This window comes from Puntigrus tetrazona, chromosome 22 (genome assembly GCF_018831695.1).
Source record: "Puntigrus tetrazona isolate hp1 chromosome 22, ASM1883169v1, whole genome shotgun sequence".
Lineage (NCBI taxonomy): Eukaryota > Metazoa > Chordata > Actinopteri > Cypriniformes > Cyprinidae > Puntigrus > Puntigrus tetrazona.
Window position 1 is genome coordinate 14,313,861 of NC_056720.1, and position 22,711 is coordinate 14,336,571.

At 35.7% G+C, this 22,711-nt stretch overlaps 1 protein-coding gene across 2 annotated transcripts in view; it reads left to right on the top strand.

The window, feature by feature from the left end:
* The first annotated feature begins 579 nt into the window (after nucleotides 1-579).
* The window catches only part of mark1 (MAP/microtubule affinity-regulating kinase 1), a 37,361-nt gene continuing 15,229 nt past the window's right edge, over nucleotides 580-22,711 (top strand). Inside the window, exons 1-6 of one of the 2 annotated variants that reach the window (XM_043222489.1) lie at nucleotides 580-951; nucleotides 12,915-13,118; nucleotides 14,610-14,663; nucleotides 20,834-20,882; nucleotides 22,194-22,259; nucleotides 22,347-22,417. In XM_043222489.1, the coding sequence (XP_043078424.1) occupies nucleotides 901-951; nucleotides 12,915-13,118; nucleotides 14,610-14,663; nucleotides 20,834-20,882; nucleotides 22,194-22,259; nucleotides 22,347-22,417 (495 nt within the window). In that variant the 5' untranslated portion in view covers nucleotides 580-900. The remainder of the gene's footprint in view (nucleotides 952-12,914; nucleotides 13,119-14,609; nucleotides 14,664-20,833; nucleotides 20,883-22,193; nucleotides 22,260-22,346; nucleotides 22,418-22,711) is intronic. The other variant, XM_043222490.1, reaches the window with a different exon arrangement.

Sequence of the window (22,711 nt, forward strand, 5' to 3'; positions counted from 1 at the left end):
TTGAAAATTAATTATTCTGACAGACATAAATAAACAAATAGATCAAATGTGTTTGACCACTTCTAAAGCTCACGTGATGGCTCCCTCTGGCGGTGTGGAGGATTGTTAACAGGAACAATTGTAAAACCTATCAATTGCAATTTTAACAATTTATGTATGTATAAACATTAACGCTTTAATTTGTTGTGGTTTATCGTGAGAAAAAATCCCCGAAGATTTCAATGAGATGGTGTCAGAAACACAGTACTCTTTTAAATCCATTAGGTGGTGATGGAGATCAAATATAGAGCCATAATTCTAGTGATCTTATTTTAAGAGACATTTCAGCGGTGCAGGTTCATGCACTTTCCCCACAGTCTGAAGCAACGATTTAGCTTGTCATGAAATGTCTGCACTTAATATTATAAAAGTAATACTTATTTCTATAATCAAATGCTTGGGTTAAATAGCCATCTAATAGGTGTATAATTTTGCGACAGAAGCTGTGAGTTCTATTATCGTCCTCCCCCTCTGTGCCTCTGTCTCGCTCGGTGTGTGTGTGTGTGTGTGTGTGTGTGTGCGCGTTTCTATCAGGGTGGATCAATGCAGGAGCCTGAGCTCCACACGCGCACACACGCACGCGCGCGCACGCACGCACACACACGCACTCGCTCTGTCCGCGCATCCGCAGCGTCGCGTCGCTCCGTCTCTCTCTCTCTCGCTCGCGGCTGACGCGGGCCGCTCCTGGATATGTGCACGTTATAGGAAAGCCGCCGCCGCATCGTAGGTCGAAGGCCAGGAGACATGCCGGCGTGACGGGCATCGGATATCCCTATCTTCCGCGCTATCTTCGCTAAGCCCGGCTCCGCGGCTCTGCTGTACCGAGCGCCGGTGCTGGAGCGAGCGGCCTGTAAACACAAGATGTCGACCAGAACGCCATTGCCCACCGTTAACGAGCGCGACGCCGAGAATGTAAGTCGTTATCATTTCACGTTAACGTTCCCGTTTATCGCGCGTTTGTTCTCCTTCGTTCTTGTGGTTTTGTTGACGCGGGCACGAGCTTTTAATGGTTTAACGAGCCGGTTTGGTTGAGCGTGTACTCGTTTTGTCTTCTGAGGTTTGATAATCGTGTCCTGTGTTGATTTAAAGCTATTATTAGAGTTATATTTGTTTGCGTAACTATGGATTACTCGGGACCATTCGGATGCTTATCTGTCCCGCGTTAACCAATGCAACACACTGATGATCTGATCATCATCATCATCATCATCATCATCATCATCAAATCAGATTGATTTCCCATCATCAGACCCACTGCAAGCCCATGCTTCAGCGTCCCGGCACCAATCTTTTTACTGTTTACATGTAACTACATGATAATTAATGTCACCCTACAGCACAAAATCAGACATAAGGGTCATTTTTTTATAGAGATTTGAAAAAGGTGAATAAATAAGACTACCGTTGGTGCATGATTTGTTAAGATCTGGAATCTGAGGGTGCAAAAAATATAAATATTGAGGGGAAAAAATTAAATGACGTATTTACCAAGGCATACTGCTAATTAAATATTACATTTTGATAAATGTACTTTAGGAAATATTCAAAATACCTTCACGGAGCTTGATCTTTACCAAATATTCCAATGATTTTTGGCATAAAAGAAAAATGGATCATTTTGACCCATGCAACGTGTTGTTGGCTGTTGCTACAAATATACCTCAGCCACTTTTTTTTTCGTTCCAAGGGTCAAAAATATAACAAGCTCAGTAGGAATTTAAGCAGAATTTATTAAACAATTATTTTCAGTGACCGGCAGTCAGTGTTCTCAATAGAAATGAATACGCTAGAATGAAAGAGAGCTATTATCCACTTAACAGAGCTGCCGGTGGATATTTGGACCGAAGCGAGGTGAAATAACATTATTATTTCAATTTAAAGAAATACTTGATATTTTACTCACTTTCGTGTCGTTCCAGGTTTTAATGATTTGGATTTTTGGCGTGATTTCGGACCAATCGCATTCAACCGTGGGTGGGGCTACTCTGTGCTGTGGCACAGACGTACTGTTGCTTAAAAAGAACTTAAAAAGCAAGAGATAAGAGATCCTAATGCTTCATCGCTTCCGGTTTGGATGCAATCTGCTGGTTATCTCTCTGTGAAACACAAAAGCGGAAGTCTGCTGAAAAAAATCAGAAAATTAAAATGAAATCTGCTTTTCTCCGTTGATGACTAATTGAGACTTTTTTTATAACGCTCTTAGTTCTCGCTGTGCTCGAAAAGGGCAAAATAATCGTTATCAAAATCTATGCTTAAATTTTGGCTTTTAAAATGTTCTCGGATCGATTCGTTTGCCTCCGAGAAAACGTCGTTCGAGGGTACGGGAAATGCGCCGCGGGATTTTAGGGATTTTTAACGCGATTCCCTGAAGAACTTGATTCGTAGGGGACGTGATGGTCGCCAGCAGAGTGGGAATGATCTCGATGAGCAAGTTCTTGAAGAAAGAGGCCGTGTGAAGCCCGTGTCTTATGCTCCCGGGGTTTAATGTCATCTCAGGTTATAGGCCTGCAGAGCTCTGCTTATGTAAAGGATTCCTGCGCTTGTGTTAAAATCCTCCAGCGATGCGGCAGACACTCGGTCAGGATCATCTGCGGCCTGTGGGAGAGTCTTTATGACTTGCTGATAATGGTCACGGAGGGGCTGTTGTCTCAGTCATGTAATTACCGGCCGCGATTAATGAAAAGCAGAGACATTAACGCAAGCAATTTATGGAGGAAACATCTTTCATCGGCTTCGTACGGCTGTGTGTTAATTGCTGATCGGGGTTTTTAGTGGTTTTACATCTTTCCCCTTCTTCAGTTTCGAATATTTCAATTGAAGATCTTTAAGCTTGCGCTGGAACTTCCTGTAGCGTATGAAAAATCTAGCATGTGAACTTGAAGCTCTGATTTCCAGCGCGTGGAAGTTAATAAAATCTTAATTGTCATTGAAATATTCTCGAAGTTAGTAAATATGAAATTTTAATATAAATAAAATAGAAATAAGTGCTGGGCAATGATTGATGGCATACAAAATACATAATAACATAATATGTTTGTGCTGTGTATATATATTATGTATGTACTAATGCACAGCCATGCATGTATATATTTAAGAAAAATGTTATATTGAATATATTTATGTATAATATTATTTATATTCGTGTAAATATATACATAATATATATGGGACACACACACACATATAATTTTTTTTTGGATGTGATTAATTGTGATTAATAAAATACATAAAATGTTTTTATATATATATATATATAGTAAAAATTTATATACACTACCAGTCAAAAGTTTCTAAACAGTAACATTAGAAATATTTTTTGAAGACATTTCTTATGTTCATCAAGGCTGCATTATTTGATCAAAATGAGTCATTTAAAAAATATATATTTTTACCTATTAAAAAATGGGTTTCTATTTTAATATACTTTAAAATATTATTTATTTCTGTGAAGCAAACTGAGTTTCCATTAATCACGATCCTTTAGAAAACATTCTAATATGCTGATTTATTATTGGAATTTGCAAAGTTGTGATGACAAATATCAATGAATAAAAAGTTTAAAAGAACAGCATTTATGGAAAATATGACTCCTTTCTAACAATATAAATCTTTGTAAAATTTCTTTTCAATTTAACACATCCTAGCTGAATGCAAGTTTTAATTTCTTCCAAAGAAATAAATAAAATAAAAATATACTGACCCCAAACTTTTGGATGATGGTGTATATTGTTAGAAAGGATTTCTATTTAAGATAAAGGCTCTTCTTTTTTATGTTTTTTTTATTCACAGGTTCCAAAAAAATATTAAGCAGCACAACACTGATAATAAATCAGCATATAGGAATGATTTCTGAAGAAGCGTGTGACATTTTAGACTGAAGTATTGACTGATGGAAATTCATCTTTGCATTACATAAATAAATAACATATTAAAATAGAAACCCATTATTTTAAACAGTAAAAATATTCCACAACAGTACATCTTTTTCTGTATTTTTGATCAAATAAATGCATCCTTGATGAACGGAAGATAACTGTTTCCGAACTTTTGACTGGTAGTGTATGCCGTATATTATGTTTTCAAGAATGAGTAAATGATGACGGAGAAATATCTTTAAACACATTACAGGTGTTTGCGTTTAGTGAGCTCATGATATGAGTTCTGCAAACCTAAAGAACAATAGTTTGAAATGGTCATTAGATATCGATTCGGTTTTATTGCTTGGTTTGCATTCACGCTTGTCTGTTGTCATCGGGCTTGAAATCTCAGATGGGCTGGTATGTGGATAAGAGGAGGGAGTGTTGTAAAGCACTGTTTGCTGCAGTGTGTCCTGGCAGAGGTCAAAGGGTTTTGGATATCAGTGCACTCCTCTCTGTTTTAATCAATGCAGCCGTCACCCCCTCCTTCGCAACTGCCTTACTGTCTGTGAGTGAGCTGAAGAACGTGAACAGAAGCACAGGAAGTCCGAATGATCCCGGGGCTGCAAGGAGTAGACCAGAATTGTTGGAATTGGATGAACGACTACTTGGCTTTCTGGTCAATTAATGCAATTATTTATAAACAGCTGCTTTCAGCTCTGGCCCTTGAGGTCAGCTTTAATGCAGAGTTTAGCTCCACGTCTGATCATACACACCTGAACAAGCTGATCGAGGTCTTCAGGATCACTAAAAAGTTATGGGCGGATGAGTTTGATCTTTAAATGTTTCGTTGTTAATTACTCGTCCTCAAAGCCGTAAGAACTCAGTTTATCTTCAGAACACGAATTAAAGTGTTTTTGATGAATTCTGAGAGGTTAGTTCACCCAAAAATGAAAAGTCATTATTTTTGTTTTCTTTGTGGACAAAAAGTATTCTGATAGAGTCATGAACCACTGAAACCTTACTGGTTTTCTGGGTCTTGAACATCGTAGTTCCCTTGATGTCTATGGAGAGTCAGAGAGCTTTTGGATTTCATCAAAATATCATAATTTGTGTTCTGAAGATGAAACAACGTGAAGTGGAGTAATTATGGACAAAATGTTAATTGCTTGGTCAGTTCATTGAGACCGACCACACATGATTTATTTTGGTGGTACTCAGGTGTGTAAAAAGAATATCACTTTCTTGTCATTATGAATTTAAAAATGTAGCATGTTGCGCTTTATCAGGCATAACTTTACACTAGTGTGAATGGGCAGGAATATATAAGTGCTGAAAATGTACAAATTGATTAAAAAGAGTTCTGTGACCTTCCAGTAGATATTATACACAATGGTATCCCACTCTCTTTTGATTAATGAGTTGTAAGGCCCATTATTTCGAAAGATTATATCAATCAATCAGACTTTTAATCAGATTTTCCTTTTTTTTAAATTAAGAAAAACAAAAAAAGAACATTATTTTGAACATTATAAATAACATTATTAACCAAACCATTAAGCAAAATGTAAAAAAACGGAGCGTCGAAGTGATTTGTTGTCAGAAAGAATAAAATGTAGCATTTTTAAGTTTATACTAGGGGTGTACCGAAATGAAAATTCTGGGCCAAAACCAAAAACGAAAATTCTGGATGTAATTGGCCAAAAACGAAAATGCTGTAAAGCTGTAAAATAACCACACTTTCACTGAAAGTAACAAAACGGACAGAATTTGTTATTGATGGTAACAACAATTTAGCTTGTTAGCAGTTAATCCACTCTGCATGAACATGGACTATGAGTGAACAGCTGTATTATCATTAAATACCATTTAAGACAGATTAATAAATGCTATCATAAATGGATTGTTCATACAGTCAATCAATCCTGCTATTACACGCTCCAAAATGTAGAGCAGCAGACGAGCATATGCTTAGAATAAACAGATGATATTGTTAACTGGTGTGGACAATATTATCATCTTTGTAGTTATCATTCTTAGTGTGAACAGGGCTTTAAATTTTAATTGTACGGGTCAGGGCGAATATCTAAATCGGAGAAAAATATTTGACGGCCAGATAATTTTTTTTTGAAACCGCTAATTCGGGTGACGTTTCAGCTGATCCATGCATCTCTAATAGCTTTTTTTCCGACAATTCTGGAATTTTGGTTTAATACATGCTTCTTTTATTTCTTTTAACATAAAATATGCTGCAAATGACTGGAAGCATAGTGTATATATACTAAGGGATGTTTACTCAGTGATGTTCTTGTGGTTAAAAAAACAAAATGATAAACTCTCGCATGAAAATGATCTTTCCCAGTTTCCTAGTAGTAAGCATGAATTTAAAGGCATTCACGTCTGATTTCTGATTAGGAAATTTTGGAAGCATAAGGTAAGGGATGGTAGGAAAACCTTGAGGTTCTTGAATTTTTTTCCCCTTTAACTAGAACTTACGATTTTAGACAGGAAAGTCTAAATCCTGTCTGGTTAGCAAATGTTTTTGACTACCTTTGCACAAGCTAAAAACAAAAATTTGCCACATTAACACGTCCACCTTTGATCAGTTTGACCAAAAAAAACACATCTTCATTCCACACTGAACTCGAAAATTCAGATCACGCTCAACATGAAACCGGCTTCAGTTGCGCAATTCACTGCTGCAAAATAGTGTGACTGGTGAAGGTGGAAACAAACAGATGCAGTTACTCAATGTCAGATTCATTGTAGATTATTTTGATTATTGGTTGTTTTCATATCCGGTGGTTTAACAAACTTGCGTTGCTATGGCTCCCCTTGTGGCCACCCTGAGAATGCAACACATGCTTGCAATGTGCAAACTGTAGCGTTTCAGAAAGTTTTTCTGAATGTTCGTGCTTATTGTATGTTTCAACAATAGAGTACGAAAGTGAAAATGATGCAGGCATAAAATTTTAGAGACTTCTTGCAAACGCGCATCGGAAGGATTTCACTTTTACAACAATTACGTAACAGTAGAAAGGCTGCTAGAAAAGGGAGTGCTGTTAAAAGAGACAAGTGTGTGTGTGTGTGTGTGTGTGTGTGTGTGTGTGTGTGCGGGGATGTGTTTACGTACCTTGCCGGAATGTCTTTGTCCAGGCAGTGTGTTCATTGTCATGTTAAAGCAGGAATGCCGATGCTGCTGTGTCATGAAAGTCTGGAAAACTTCAGCTGTTTCATCTCATGTGTTCTCGTCAAGAGTTCACTATTTATCTGTGGCTTCTGCTCAAATTTGAGCTGCGTTCCAACAATTAACTAAGATGCCCGGATGACTTCTAGGGGGCCTTTCAAACAGCGTGCATAATGGAAGTTTTAACTTTTGTTTATTTGACATGGTGACTTAACGCAGTGCTCATGGTTCAAGACAAATCACAACAGTCAAAATAATGATGATCTCAAACTGAACTTACTGACTAATGAACTGAGCTGAACGATGATGCTGTGACACAACCTGTCTACTAATACAAATATATTTGGATAAAGTGTTTATATTTAATCAAGAGGTAAAGCAGAAATGTTTAATAGTTTTAAGGTAAAAAGTTGTTACTTGGGTTTCTGGTCAAACCACATGGCTTGCCATCTAAAACGGTTATTATTTAATTTATTTTTGTTTTTTGACTTAACCACATAAGCCTAACTTTGTTGTTCTTTTTAAATATTAAGTATTAATAAAATATTAATAAAATATTATTGTGCAACAACAAAAAAAAATAAGGTATTTTGTGCGTTCTTTTTAAATGCAATGTGTTTACACGGTTTAAGGTAAAAAAGAAACCTTTTTGACATGCATCGATTTTACAAACCTCATAAAAAAAAAATATATATATATATATATATGATTAAAGCTCATACTGGTCAAAGACGGTAAACGGTAAAAGTGTAACACAAAAAAGTGTAATACCACTTTAAATCATTGTTGTTTTGCAATTTTGTTTTTGTTTTTCTGAGCCAAAAATAAATATCACACATTTTCCCTGATTTACAAAATTTACCCACTGAAATGTAATTCAGCGTCACAATCTTGTCAGACATATTTAAAGCAAAAATCAATTTATGACGCATTAAAAGATTCATTACTTTCCCCTCAAATACCAATTAGTTATAATTTAGCATTGTTTTATGGGTTTTGCCAATTTCTCAGTAATGTTTTTAGTAATTTAAAACACAGATTCAATGTGCTTCCTTATTATTTTAAGTCAGAATGTACATGAATATTGTGTTATGAATGAGATTGTAACATTATTTCAACCAAATTTGGACGTTGCATTCACCAAAAACGTATTTAAAACCTTAAAAGTAGACACTTTACTTACATTTAATGTGCTTTTTATGGACTTAAAATCACTTTTGTGAATTTCTTTTGACACGAAATGTCTTTTACTCATGCACATACATATACATACATTCATATATATTAAATAGGTATATTGTTAGATATATATGTTGTATAGATAGATATGTGTATATAAAAAGACTCCACTATTAATTCAAAAAGAGTATTTCACAAAATGATTCAGTTTTGCCTGTATAGCCTTCTTCAAGTGCAAAATCTGCTCCTGGGCAACATTGGGTATCATGTGTTTGGATCATTCGATACCTCGCTGAGTCACCAGTTACACTGAATGCTGATTGTCAAGGCCTAGATTGGGCTTTCTGCCATTGTGCTCAAAACGCAAGATAATGTGAATCCTAGTTTCGTTTCTTGAGGCTTCAGGAGTGACTTATTCACTAAATCACATGGTCCGAATGCCGGTGTGGTGGCAAGTTTTAGTAGTCCAGCCAGATTTGTTTTGCTCAGGAAGATCGCAGGGATGACACCAGCTAATTGTATTATTTCAGTTATTTTGGTTTGTGTCGGAGTGGCCAGATTCCTCTCTGGCGGAAAGGTTGCGTTTCTTCAAAGCTCCGCATGCTTTGAAGGGGGGTAACAGGAAATGATATCATGGAGAGGACCCAGAAGACCCAAGATCAATAAGTCTCCTAAAGATAATTTGATCTTTTTATGAAAAGAAAAGGTTATACATGTGTCATGTGGCGCAATTCCCTGAAAAGCTTAATGATATTCATGAATTAAAAAAAACCTTCTAACTCGAAAATATATCCTGTTTAAAGTCTTAACTGGAAAAATGCAAATGGTTGTAATTAATGAACACTTTGAGAATAGAGAACTGAGGTTGGCCTCTCTTTTTTTTTTTTTTTTTTTTAAAGAAGACAATCAGAAGATTATTCCACAAGTGAAAGTGATTTAAATGCAAATGGGGCATTCAACGAAATCTGTGCTTTTTGCATCCTTAAAATAATATAACAGCAAACAAATTTGAAATTTAAAAACATAATAGTACTATGCATTTCATCAATATTACATATCGTTTTTTAGCAGGAATAGCAAAAAGATATTATTGTTATTAAAAGATCATTGTTGTAAATGTAGTCTCATTGTTTTTGACATAAGTTTGCATTATTTGAATAATATTAATAGTTTTATTGGTGTGCCCTGTTAACTTGTCAACCCTGTTACTCCCATCAAAAAACCCTTGTGAAAAATGTACGTTCGGGTAACATCACTTCTAGGATGTTACATCATCTCTAATACTTAAAACACAAGCATGTTTCTCTCACTCCTCTACAGTGTTCTATTTTTGATGATTTATGAGGCTTGACTAAGGCAGCGTCAGCACTGTTACCATTTTTAAGATGTAAATTGAAATTATTCATTACATCTAATATAATCAACCTCTACGGGTAACGTAATTTCAATGTGCTTTTGTTAACTTTTTGCTTTTTAGTGTAACAGATTTTGAAATGTGGGTAACGGGGATGACATGGACATGCAATTAAAGTTTAATTATTTTACATTTACTATAAAGAATATGCACTGTATTCATTTTATTTCATACCAAAATCATTTTATGGAATCTAAAACTGTAAAAAAAAAAATAGCCATATGTGCAAGTTATGTTTCACATATGAAGTTAGCGTCATAAAATTTGACACTTTTAGGTGCTATACCAAAAATAGGCACCTGGTTGACACTCAAACCTCAACACTCAAATTCACAAAATATACCACCAAAAGCCCTATTCAGATGGAGCTAGTTTTCTAAATAATATTCGATTCTGGTATTTATGAAACTTTTATTTTACAGCATGAATTTTGAGGCTTTCGAATAATATCTAATTTAGGATAAAACAGGTTAAAAACCTTCATAAACATGTATTCATGGTATGTGTAAAATGTTTATATTTGTAGTAAAAAATAGTCCTGTAGTAGTTAAATAGTACCTTTTACATGACATTAAATTTAAAGTTTAAGTTTTTAAGTTTAAGTTTTTATTGAAACCATACGTAACCCTAAATATTATTGACAACATTAGTGGAATAATGTTGGAAATCATACCAAAGAAAATACTTTATCATCATATTACTTAGAAAAGAAGATTAATTCGGTACTGAGTAAAATTGCAAACTTTTATGCTTTTAAACCCTCTATAATGCTGGACTCATTGACAATCATTACTGTAAACGGGGGTGAGTTCAAATGAACATTAAGCCACAAATTCTGCTGATAAAGCTTAACTTGCGTTGAACACGTGACATCCATGCCCTTAAACCAACCTTCATTGTGAGGCAGTAAAGACGGCGTATTGACCAGGGTAAATGGATGAGATCTTTATTGGGTTACCTTAATGTCGTTGTGTGCCATGAGGAACAATAGAGGAGACACAGTGATAGTAAGACCACAAGAGAAGGTCTTTTCTCTAGTGTTGGAGTGACAGACATTGTTCCATTTGTGTTTTATTGTGTTATACAGCACAGGTCATTCTCAGTTCACCAGAGTCACAGGACTTTACTGTACAAGTGACTCAGCAGTTATTCACAATAGGCTCTTCCATGCACAGGACACAACTTCAGTTTAGTCAGTGTGTGTTGTGTTTCTTGTCGGAGAAACTTACTCTGTATTTTTTGTGGTTTGCGTTAGGGATGCGTGAGACACACTAGTTGTTTAGCGAGTGTGTAAAGTTTTAAAGCCAGCATGGAAATGAAAATTCAGTGTTTATGTTTCAGATTTTTGGATCTTGTAGTATTTAATAAAAATTTCATAACTGGATCTTTCCAGAGATATGTCACTGTGAACATTTCATTGCAATTAAAAACGGTACAATATTTTAAACCCATTTAATATCTTTTCTATTCATACTGGTTTGACGTCACACAGGCGTTACGCTGTTTAAGTCTACCGTCTAGTCTACAATAAACAGTAGTAATATGTATTATAGGCCTATTTATATGTATATTTTTACAATATTTAGACTGTTCTTATGATTCGTTTTCATGGATCGTTCACAGCATCGCGCTTCATGCAGATATGAATTAATTCAACCCCGTAGCATCAGCGCCATGAGCAGGATCTAAAGACCAAATTATTTCAATGCATATAAAGCATAAAATGTACTCAAATTAAACTGATTAACTTGGCGGAATGTTGAGTAACAAAACGAATAAGCTGTTGTGGAAGTTTTGGGGAAATTATCCACACAGAAATAGAAACTTGCCTTTCCCAGCACTGACACGATTTTCGCTCTCGTAAATTTATATTAAGTTTGTAGTTTCTAACGGTAGAAAATAAGCTTCTGAATGGACTGACCATGAGATTCAGCAGGTGTTTCTTCTCTAAAGTAAACTCCGAGATGATTGAAATCAGTATTTCGGAAACAATCGTTATTAGTTCTGGTGATGGACATTTCACACCGCTAATCAAAGAACCAGATTTAAAGAGATATCGCACAATATATTCATACATATTGCCCAGCCCTATCTCATCCAAAAAAACCAGTCATATGTCAGCTTTATGTGAGCACTCCGTTTCTTCTTTCATAATAAGCAGGTTTAAAGCCAAATAATATTTATTGGCTACAGGAAGTCATTTTCAACAAGGCTTTTCCATTCTTCTGTAGCTTTAAACCAATCATATTGTTACATGACGTTCAAAATGAGGGCTTTTATGATGGCCAAAACAGATCAGATTTCATATGGTAGACGCAGTCTCAGGTAAATGAAGCTCCACTCCTGGGCTCCCAGGGCTCCTTTGGTAATGGATTCTGTTGTAAGTGCTCTCTGTGGTTCAGGCTGAAGGTCTCAGCTCATTTTCCACTTCATCCAGTAGCTTCTGTATATTGACCGCTAGATTTTTTTACTGCGGTCTAGCTGAAGTTAACTAGCTCCAGTGCTTTTGTCACATTGATATAAGTGTTTGACTGAGCTCAAAAAGCGCTGGAGGACTAAGGTAGGAAAGGCCTTAAGAACGTCTTTCACTGTGACGCTTATTTAGGGTCATGTTCACGTGTTTGTGTGTGTGTGTGTGTTCAGAAACAGCTGGACTTAGTGAAGTAGATTAAAAATAGAATGCAGGGGACCTGACACACTTTTAAAAATTAAACATTTGTAATTTAATGTGTAATCCTAAAAAAAAATACTAGATTAGATGCTGAAAAAATAGGGACGATATCACAGCCAAACACATTTAAATGCGTACAGATTCCTGCCATTTAAATGTTTCATTGCAACATTTTCCTTTATGGATGATATTGTGATGTTATTCTTCAAAAGGGATGAATTTCATTCCTATGGGGTCTTCTGATTGGTTCTAAAAGTTGATTTTCTTTGAACTTAAAAGTACAGCGTTCAGGTTCGAGATGATGCAAAAAAAATGCAAGATGCGAACGCAATGGACATGTCTGTATAGCGTCTGTTTACGCCAAAAAATATTTGAAAAGTAGCGCATTGGAATAGAAGTATGCGTTCTGAGAGAACAAACCCTTACAGTTACAGAAAGTATTCCAATAGAATGTTTACATTTTTGTTACTATATTACAGAATTTTATTTTAAACAAAAAGGTGTTACTCACACGCCATGTTTTTGTTCACATGTCATTTGAATCGGTCCTTTCCTTCGGTCTCTCAGCACACATCTGTCGATGGCTACACGGACACACCAGCACCGCCCACGAAATCAGCGAGTCGACAGAGTCTCCCGCGCTGCCGCAACTCAGTGGCGTCCATCACAGACGAACAACCTCACATCGGCAACTACAGACTGCTCAAAACCATCGGCAAAGGGAACTTTGCCAAAGTCAAACTTGCTCGCCATGTTTTAACAGGAAGAGAGGTGAGCAGACACACATTTATTGTTACATATACTAGTCCTGTCAACCGATTAATCGGATCGAAAATGAAAGTTTCTGTTTACGTTGTATATGTATTTGGGTCAAAGACGATAAAGCAGGGCTCGTACAAAGAATATATGAAATGACTAATCATTTTTGTGTTCGCAAAATTAACAATGAAGCGCGTCTGATGTACAGAGCCATATCACCCAGCTTTTGGGAGAGCACAGGATCTCACCATATTACTTTTTGAGGTGAAAATCGGTCTCGCGACATCATTAAAAAGTTGATTGTTTGTGGTAAAACATTTGTCACGTAACTTGTTTAAAAACCCAAGCCAGCACACGAGAATGCATCAGTGTAGTTTGTCAAATATTAAAATCACATGGATTTAAGTCATTGAATCGCGCAGTAAAATTAAACATCACCATGCCGTTGGCGCCCTTTGCAGGTATTTGTTATAATAAATAATGTAAGTAGGTTATATTCATTATAAGCAAAGAATAAACGAAAAGGGTTTTAATGAATGAAACTTAATTTAGGGGTGTTTAGCCTCAGGAGCCAACAAGGCCAAAACAATAATCTTAAAACGACTAATTTCTAAATTCCCTAATTCACAAATTATTAAACAAATGATTAACTCCCTATTAAAAAAAACGATCAACAAAAATATTCCGAAAAAAACAGCATTTGTCTCCCTATCTCCCCAGAATAGTAATATATTCAATTTATTTACAAGTATATTTACAAGTATTAAGTATTATATTAGTATATAGTATATATATATATATATATATATATATATATATATATATATTTAAATATATCCATATATAGTGTACATTTATTTAGATATCCATAATAAATATACACACTACACACATATTATGTAATCAAAAACATTCATTTTGGATACTATAGCTTGTTTATAGCACTAACCATAATAATGCTAACACTTTTACTACATTTGTCATATTTGGAGGACAGAAGTCGACAAGAACCCCAGCATTTGAAATTGTTTTGTCGCTTCATTTTTCATTGTGTTTATTTTAAAAATCAAACATTCAAATAATAACACTGCAGTCCTTAGGAACAGATGCTGATTCAAACACAAAATAAAAATTGCACATACTGCGTTCCATTTGCAAATTACTTCACAGACATAACTCAGAAAGCATATCACATTATACATTTAACTCTTGACTTAACTGTTCTTCCCTTATTCAGGGAAGCGGAAGAGATTCTTTTTGAGTTTTAAAATAAAGACACTTACCTAGTGCTGGAAACAGCATGCATTATTTAACAGCCTGTGTGTCAAAACATGCATGCAGGACCAACAGAAACTCCAGATTATGTAAGAAGTGGAGCCGTTTTGCTCTGATGTGGGGAGGGATGATGACGTGGATGCCCTGTAGCCTTTAGATGTCCAGATACATAGGCTATTTATAGGAATCTATAAATATACAAAGTAACACTATATGGTTTTTTTTCAGGTAGCGGTGAAGATCATTGATAAAACTCAGCTGAACCCCACAAGTCTACAAAAGGTGAGACCTCAATGTCTTTTTTCACAATGCAAAATCTTAATCATATTAAAAATGTACAATTTTCTTTGAGTAAATACATGTTTGTGACGTGTTCCTACTTTCACCCTGTAATGGTTTTACTGGTTATAATGGGACATGTGTTGGTTTTAATGGAAGCTGTAATGGGTTATGCTGGTAATTGGTCGCCTTCTATTGGGGGCTTTTTAAAACAAATAAATCCTAATGGAACATATACCAAAACACTACGGGAGGCTTTAATGAGGCTTTTAGAGGTTGTAATGTAGTGGTATTTGTAGGTAGGGGAAACATAAACATTTTCTGTGATGTTCTATTGTTTTGTTTTTTAGACATGTCAATCATTTAATTGAATAATTCATAATTTCAACATTTTCGAAAATTCCCTTTGAATGTTTGTAAGGTAAACATTGATACAGTTGAAAAACATGGACATTATATGTCACTAACCATCTAAAATCAGTTGACTGCAGTGTTGAAAAACTAGCATGTGCTGGGTTTTGCTGGTTTATGCTGGTCCTTTGCTGGTTTAAATGAACAGGTCACCCCAAAATTAAATTTTTTAATCTATTTCTTTAAGCTTACACCTGCATCCCAGCTTCCCTGCTGAGAAAAAACAGCTAGGACCTGCCTGGCAGGCCGGAAATGTAACCAAAACCAGTCTAAAACCAGCCTGTTGACCAGCTAAGACCAGACTGGGAGACCAGCTTAAACCAGCCTAGGCTGGTTTTAGCTATTTTTTTTTTTTAGCAGGGATCTAGTACAGTGTAGCTAAAATTACAACCCCTCACTCAGAAACGCATTGTTAGCATGATGCTAGAGTGTTTGTGTTCTTACCACTTTAGCCTTTTCTAACATGTTCAATATGTTTGCAGGCATTGTTAACATGTTGCTAAAATATTTTAGCAAGTTGCTAGAATGTTTAAAACGTTTTAGCATGTGGCTAACATCGTCTATGTCCATGTGCATTGTTAGCTTGTCATTATCATGTTTTGTCATGTTACTAGTATGTTTTAGCTCGTTCCAGGGCATTGTTAGCATGTTGGCACCATTTTTATCACATTGCTGACATGTTTTAGCATTTTCATAGATACACAGAGAGACTGTCAGGTAGATCACATGTTCTCAATCCAACATAAATATATGCTGAACTGCACGATAATACCCGCGAATAAAGGGCTTGCCTTTTTGTCTTGGAGCAGAAAATGTCAGAGTGGCTGTTTCTTGGCTTTTATAAGCAGCGATGACCTTAAAGGGAATGACGCAGCCTCTCGTGATGAGAACAACATCAGAGCTCATGCAAGTCAATCAGTCTGCTGCGAAAAAAAAAAAAAAAAAAATCCTCCGTATTAGTGTCTACTGATCATTTTACAGCAATATTCTCGTCCTGTCTCTCCTTTGCAGTACAGTGGGTGATTTCCAGAATCCCAAAGCTGTCATAAAATGATCTTGCTCAGAGGGTTTTAGGCGGTTTTAGGCAGAGGGTTCATTTTTAGGCAGTGGTGACCGATGGGATATTTGGATATTTTCTTCAGAGTTTCCATTAGTGGGTTACTATTAAAGAACCCGTTAAACGCTTAGTCAAGGACAGATTTAAGAGAAAACTGAGAATCGCTGATCTAATATATAAAAAAAATAAGAAGAGTTTTACCTCATCTCCCATTGTTTGTTTATTGAAATTCCAAGTGAGTCTTGAATAAATTCCCTAAGGACTAAGAGACAATGAGACAAGGAGCATCCAGGATCAGGTGGTCACACATAGCGAAATTACTTCCGTTAAATGACCTTTGCTTGTACACGACGCTAACTCCATTTGATGGAGGGGCGTTAATGAAGGGATAGCATTGATCAGTTGGCTTGGGAATGACATTCAAGGGCGTCAGAATAACGTTGGACGTTCGCTGCCCATTCTTTAACACCTCTGTGAGAATACAACGTTAAAAAGCTTAAATTTTGTTATTTTATATGTTGATGTAGCTCATCTGGTAGACCACCATACCGGAAATTCCGAGGTCATGTGACCGTTTCCCAGAAAACGCATTCATCTTTGTTTCCGTACAGTCAATTATCATCTTATTTGAATATTTTAATGAGGCTTGTCCTCTGTTTTTTGATTGATGCGCACATTAGCATCATGTGAACAGATGGACAGTGAGGTTGTCAGTGAAACCTGCGCTGATCTCTGCTGCCTCACGTTCTGACGGCAAGATTAATGACTTCATGGTGAGGCGCACACACAAAACACCGTAGTTTGTCTATAAATAGTTGGTTTTTTTTTTTACCTTCATCTAGTTACTTTATCTCTTTGTTAAACGGCTGACGTCATAATTCTCTTCCAATACATTTATTCGTCCGGAATCAGTATTTCAGTATTCAACAATGAAAATAACAGCTGCTTGCTGGTTCTGCTGGAATCAGGGCGATGGAAACCTCTGCATGCAGTTATTGCTGTTGGCTAACCTCAGCGTGTCCGAGAGCATTCCACAAGCTCTGTGTCATTTATGAGCTCTGTACGTCCAGCGTTTGTTGGCTTCTCAAACGATGAATAAATAGTAGGCCCAATCTGATGACTTTTGTGTTTTCTTTACTTATTTTGAAGGGGCGGTTTGTCAAATGCAGCTTTAAAGTACTTTTATTGGTAACTGAAAATATAATAAAACTAGACAAAATCTTGAATATTATATTATAATGCGTAGGGCTTTGTGAATGATGGGCGTTTAAATTTTATCAGTGTATTTCATATTAGTTTTAAATCTGAGGCGAATTATTAAATATATTAGATGGCATTTCAAAATGTATTTTGATGTAAATTTGTTTTTGTAAATACTGTTGTTTTTTTTATACACACACACACACACAATTAGGCAATATATGTATGTTTAAAAATTATGCACCTTTTAAAGATGGAAGAGGCGTATATTAGAAATATTTAGCCTTTTTGTTTCCTTGAGTATAGAAGCCAAGCATTTTTTTTCGTTGTTTTATTAATATTTAAGTGAAAATTTGAATTTTGACAGCCCTATTTGTTATGTGGGCAAGAGTGGGATTTCTATTTAGTATGTTGGTCGTAGTAATGCTCACATTACAGCGTAATTCATCCTGAGTGTGTTCGTTTAGCCTCTCTTAGTGTGTTAGTGAGGACTAGTGACAGGAAACAGACACGTCGTGCCTGCTTGTGATCACGTCTTTATAAATCAGAGGGATGCACACACACACACACACACACACACACTGTAGGACCCACTACAGGAAATGACACACTTGTCAGTGTGTGACTGGAATGTTGCTGTGGTTGTTTTTAGAAATATGGCTATAAAAATAGAATCTTGGGCTCCTCTGCTGATTATTTACCAGAGCACACTGCCAAGAAAAAACACAGCTTCTCTCTTTTTTTTTCCCTTTGATTTCCATTTTTCTGCCTTCATTATTTTTACCTCCAACCGAGGACAGTGGGGACGCATTCCATGGGACAGAGAGGGGTCAGAGGTCACGTATAAAGAGACATTTCTGCTGCGCTCATGAGAATTTTACAAAATTCATGATAATATCGTTCATTAAAGAACAAAATAGTTTTTTGGCAATATAAATATTTTTTTATTCTACAGTTACAGCCATTATTATAATGTCACGTTTTCCAGACGTCTGAAAATATGATCACTTCTTACTTTTGAACGAAAGAACTCAAATTTAAACTAATTTAATCTAACAAAAAAAAAAGTAAAATACTATTTGCACACTGTTTATTCTTATTATGCAAAATAGTAAGACAAAATAAAATAAAATGAATAATAATTAAATTAAATTATTTTTAAATTAAATGAAGGAGATTAGTTTTGCTTCCAAATTTTACACTTTAATTAAAGATATTTGTGAATGTTTAAAATCCTGACTTGTAATTTCCTAGCAATATGCGTTAAATAGCTCTGTATATGTATTTATTTTTTGATTGGTTGAAGAGAAAAGTAACTGCTGCAAGTAACACTGTTACAAATCATTAAGATATGACTAATTTGGGACAACTTATATCTGAATAGTGACTGACTTTTACATTGTTTTATTTAAAAAAAAAAAAAAAAAAACGATTCTGAATGTCAGCGTTTGTGTGTTTGCATGCGGAGTTTAATTCTAGTGTCTCTGAATGGAGGTGTTTTCTGGAGTGACGTTCCCTTAAAATTCGCCTGTTCCCGAAGAGGCGCATCACAGAACAAAGGCGTTCTTGGACAGCTTTGTCGTGAGATAAATTGACGTGTCAGTCTGTATGGTTGGGTTTTTCTGGGCCGTGGTTGATGGGGCTTTTTCCCGCTCTGTTCTCCTGAGCGCTCATCACTTTCAACCTCGATGTTTCGCGCAAATAAGATACAGATTGTTTTGTATTAAATTTAAAAGCAATAAATGTACTGATTGTGTGCACTTTAAAGTTACATAATAAACATTTAGATTAGCACTTGGCAATAAATCGATAATGGTAATTATTTCTATATATAACGTTATGAAAAGTTGATAAATGTTTGTTATAATGAAAATAGCACTAATATTTTTTTTTTTTTTTTTGCCATGGTATTGAGATGTGCTATATGTGTGGTTTTAACTGTGTTCATCATGATTCAAATGTAAGATAGCATGAAAGTAAAATTAATAATTAAAAATTACTCATTTTCATAATAAACAGAAATTTGCATCTGCATGCCAGCTAGCTACTGCTATCAAAATGTGCATTTTTAAGTAATATTAATATTGGCGTATTATTTTTGATTCGAGGAAGAAATATTGCATTTAGAAATGTTCTATTAAGAAAATAGAAATGAAGATTTGACACTTACCATAGAAATATAATAGGAGCATAACTTGGACACTTAATTTCTAGCGATAATCGTTGATTCGATTACAGAGACTGTCTGCATTAAAAAAAAAGTGTTTAATCTCATCAATATACATTCCTAACACTATTCTCCTATTTGATACTCAGTTCAGTGCTTTGATATAATCTGTTAAAAGCGCTATATGAATAAAAGCGATTATTTTTAGTAGTTTCACTTGCAAGCTATGTTTTGTGACCTATTCGACAGAAACAGAATTACTTGACATTTTTCTTTCTGTTACTTCCTCATTTGAGAGCGCTCAGTCTGTATTTTTAGGTGCATTCTGTGTCACATCACATCTGTCTCCCGTCCTGATGCGGTCACGTGTCACAGTTTTGTTCTGCTGGGCTGGATGCGCTCGCTCATTCATGCGGCACTCATTCACAGAAAACGGCCTCCTGTTGTTTTGACTAAAGAAAGAGGATCTGTGAGGAGCCCTGAGAAGAGCGGCTGTCTGAAAGAGGCACTGGGGGAGGAACCTGGAGTGACGTTTAGGATCCATCCAGCATTTATCCTTCTAGTTTTTGTCAGCGACTCTCGGGGACAGATTTCTGACTCTGGGTGACTTCGGCCAAGACCCGCCCACTTATACTCTGATTGACGTATAAATCAACCAACCACAGATAGTTTTTTTTTCCATTTAGTGCTGGGTAAATGTGAAAACAGATACATCCAGGAGAGAAGCGTGGTATATGTGCTCATGAATATTTGATTTACTTGCTACTAAGTGCTTCAAAAACTCTTGAATATGTTTCTGAATCAATGCCACGTATCTCATCCTCAGAAGCGCTTATTGTAGCAACCACGGTGCCTTCAGAATGCAAATGTTTTGCAGTGTGGGTGCAACAAACTTTTTGACTTATTTCAAGCACTTTATTAATTCACTTTTTACTTTGCAAATGTAGGAACTCAACGCACGCTCTGCTTATTCATGAACAAGCTGATTTTTACAATGGTGGTTTAGTTCTCGAATGTTCACTGAATTCACAGTACACTGAATGGAATTGTTCAGAATTTAGATGTCAGTAGTTAATGGTCCAAGAAAAAAGTTGCTGATATGCCGAATGTCGTGATTTTTATTTTTAATTTTTTTTTGCTTAAAAATCATATATTTTTCCATGGTAGGTTATTGTTCTTGGATGGATCTATACAAAGTAAAAACGAAACAAAGTTTGACAAATATTAAGTTATCTTTTAAATATATCTTTCATAAACGCAAAAGGATAAATAATAAGTGTTATTTTTAATGTTTTTTTTTGTCTCTCTCTTCTATTTTTTTTTTTTTTTACCCCACAGCTCTTTCGGGAAGTGAGGATTATGAAGGTCTTAAATCATCCTAATATAGGTAAGACATCATGCTAACATTTGCGTTAATATAACATATTATATTAGTAATATATCATATTCGTCAGTAAATATAAATATATATCTCACAGCTATAATAGAGTGTGTTGGGTAAGTTAATCAAAAACGTATTACTAACTGGATAAGATTGCGTAATTAGTTTTTACAATGTGTTTATGTGGTCTACATATATAGACATTTGTGTGTGTGTATATATATATATATATATATATATATATATATATATACACAGTTTTTATTTGTTATAATATTTTTTTTTAATTATTGAACTACATCAATACGTGTTTGCCATTTTTTTCTGATAGTTTTTATTACAATTTTTCTATTTAGTTTTCATTTCTTTGTAACGGTTTTAGTTAACAATAACTACACCGATGTGAGGCTCATAACACCCGATCAAGGCTGAAGCTGTTTAGACCTGCTGACTGGAAACAACGTCTTCCTTAATCAATGTTTTGTTTTAATACACAGCTCAGTTACATCTGTGACACGGCACTTTTCCTCTCTTTTCTCCCGCTCCATTTTTATGAGATGTTAACTGGATTATTTATATTCCTAATGGAAGGGAATCACGGGAGAGTCGTTCAGACTGGCTGCTTCAGCGCGATCAGCTCTGCGCGGCCGATGACCAGCTCAGCTCTTTCTTGCCTCTCTGAACGGCTCTCTATCGATTAGCATGACTGGCTGTTTCTGACGTACCCTTCCTGGGGCCGCACGCGTGTCGCTGCTGGATTCTGATTGGCCAGGGCTGAGCTGGATTTTAGATTAATCAGACTAAAAGCTGTGATTACCCACCTATCCCTGACATTTTTTTTCTCTCATCTTTCACACACACACTATATGTTAAGGACCGCATGCAGGAAGCAGTCAGATGTTATTAGCATCCATCCACAGAGAGTAAATTGAATTACAGAAGCTCTTCACGTACAGTGAAGCACGCTATGAAATGGAAAGAAACAGGAAGCTGTGTATGTGACGTCTTGCGTGTATTTTAGCACATCTCCATAACAAGCATCCCTGGTGTGTTGTTTCTCCACGCCATAGATGAGTTCCCGAGAGAATTGAAATGATTGTATTTACAAAATATGATTTGCAGATCCAACCCAAGTTTACGTCCACAAAATATGATTTTAAACAACAATTCACAAATCCACAAGTATGATTGCGAGTTCACTTTTTTTAGCTCCACATTGCTCTGCAAAAATAGCGCGCTTCCTACCCTTTCGAATAAATGTTTAAATGATTGTTTTGAATGTCAGTCACTCTCTGCATCTGTTTCTCTCTCTTCCAGTTAAGTTATTTGAAGTCATTGAAACAGAGAAGACGCTTTATTTAATAATGGAGTATGCAAGTGGAGGTGAGTGTGATGGACGGGCGAGATTCATATTTAATATCACTATTAGGTCGTGACGCGCATCTCTGAATGTCTCTGTTTATGTGTCAGGTGAAGTGTTTGACTACTTAGTCGCTCATGGGAGGATGAAGGAAAAGGAAGCCAGAGCAAAGTTTCGACAGGTGAGACCCACACATACTATACACCCAATATAGCATATGCATATTTCTAGCAGGCCTGTTTATTAGTACTTAGAAATCACATATTAATGCCTTGTTCCAGTGTAGTATTTAAAACAGCAAATCATTTGCTTCTCTTATGCACTGCACATTATTAATCCTTAGAATTTTATAAATTGTAAGTATTAGTATAAATGCTAATAAAGTGTAAATGCAAGTATTAATATGTAACGTGATGTGTAATAAACAGATTTGGTAACACCTCAGTTTAGGGATAGATTCTCGCTATTAACTAGT